The sequence below is a fragment of the Austrofundulus limnaeus genome, unplaced genomic scaffold (genome assembly GCF_001266775.1).
Source record: "Austrofundulus limnaeus strain Quisiro unplaced genomic scaffold, Austrofundulus_limnaeus-1.0 Scaffold590, whole genome shotgun sequence".
NCBI lineage: Eukaryota > Metazoa > Chordata > Actinopteri > Cyprinodontiformes > Rivulidae > Austrofundulus > Austrofundulus limnaeus.
The window spans coordinates 97,761-99,201 of NW_013952992.1; the positions used below are offsets into that span (position 1 = coordinate 97,761).

At 37.6% G+C, this 1,441-nt stretch overlaps 1 protein-coding gene across 1 annotated transcript in view; it reads right to left on the reverse strand.

Moving 5' to 3' along the window:
- elp3 (elongator acetyltransferase complex subunit 3) overlaps positions 1-1,441 on the reverse strand; it is a 69,277-nt gene that overhangs the window by 43,684 nt on the left and 24,152 nt on the right. The window contains exons 8-9 of the mRNA XM_014026800.1: positions 631-792; positions 372-498 (exon numbers count right to left, since the gene is read on the reverse strand). Of these exons, the coding sequence (XP_013882254.1) occupies positions 372-498; positions 631-792 (289 nt within the window). The remainder of the gene's footprint in view (positions 1-371; positions 499-630; positions 793-1,441) is intronic.

The following is a 1,441-nucleotide window of genomic DNA, read 5'->3' on the forward strand; positions in this document are numbered from 1 at the left end:
GATAGATAGATAGATAGATAGATAGATAGATAGATAGATAGATAGATAGATAGATAGATAGATAGATAGATAGATATACATTCATTCATGCATACTGTAGATATATACACACAGATATATATACACACTCAGTGACCAGTCAGAACCCCCCCCGGATCAGAACACCTGTTTGTGAGCGGTTGTGATTGTCTCCAGAATAAGACACCCTCCCCACTGGGCCAAGCCTGTCCTAAAATGAAACTTTTATATTGATCTGATTTCCCTTCACTCCTGAAATGTTTTGGTGCTTTCGGGTTAATACAACCAGATTTGTTGTGTTTCAGTCTTAAAACTAGTTGTACAAAAAAAAAAAAAAAAAAAAGCATGCTTACAATGAACTGCTCCACGTCCCGCTCCATGCCCACGTTTGGCAGGTCTGGCATCATATGGGAGACTACTTTGAAGCCAGCATCCTTTGCCAGCTGAAACGACTCACACACAGCTCGCACTGTGTGGCCTCTGGAAAAAAAAACACATAGAAAGACATATTCAGACTGCATTATGACGAAAAAAAATCTATTCATTACTTTTTTAAAACACGTTTTTATATCATGATTAACTATTTCTGTTTGTTTTTGTAGAGACACTAACCTGTTGGTGTCACGGGCCACATCTTCATACACACTCTGCACGCCGATCTCCAGTCGAGTGCAGCCGTAKCTCAGCATGTCGCTCAGGTGGCGCTTCAGGCAATAATCCGGCCGCGTCTCTATAGTGATCCCTACACACTTGGTATTGCTGCGCTCGGAGTACCTGCAGGAAGAAACCGCTCACTTGACATGGTGTACTTTCAGCACATTAAGTCCTGGAGAAAATATTTCTTGCTTTCACATAGTAATGGCTTTTTAATTTTACCATTTGGTCTCACTGAGATTAAATATTCAAGGGGTCTAAGTGAACAGGAAATATTACTGGCATCATTTAGCAACATCGATTTACATGCTGTAAATTGAAATGGCTCATTACACAAACAGTTAATACTAACTTCACATTAACAACACATTAATGCAATAAAGACCCATGCTGGCTTTAAAAAGTTAAGAGACCTTAACAAAGTTCAATGTTTCAAGTCATTTTGAAGCACTGTTGTGAATTAGCAAGTAACTGAGACATGTTTGTCTAAACAATCAATAAGATTCAAGCTTTTAGTGGTTTTAATTTGGTTCTGTTCACAAGTTAAAAAACACATTTCAGATTCCCAGATAGGGTAAGAATAAAATCAGTAGAAATGATTTGAATACACTCATTAAACTGCTAATAGACCCACTTTTTATATTTAATTAAAGTGCCCGCCAACGCTTAAGCACTGAAACTCCAATCTTTCTATTCACTTGCTATTTCTTTGTTTTATGTCAAAGTTTTAGCATGGCACTTATTCTGCGTATTTGAAAAAGCAAAAAAA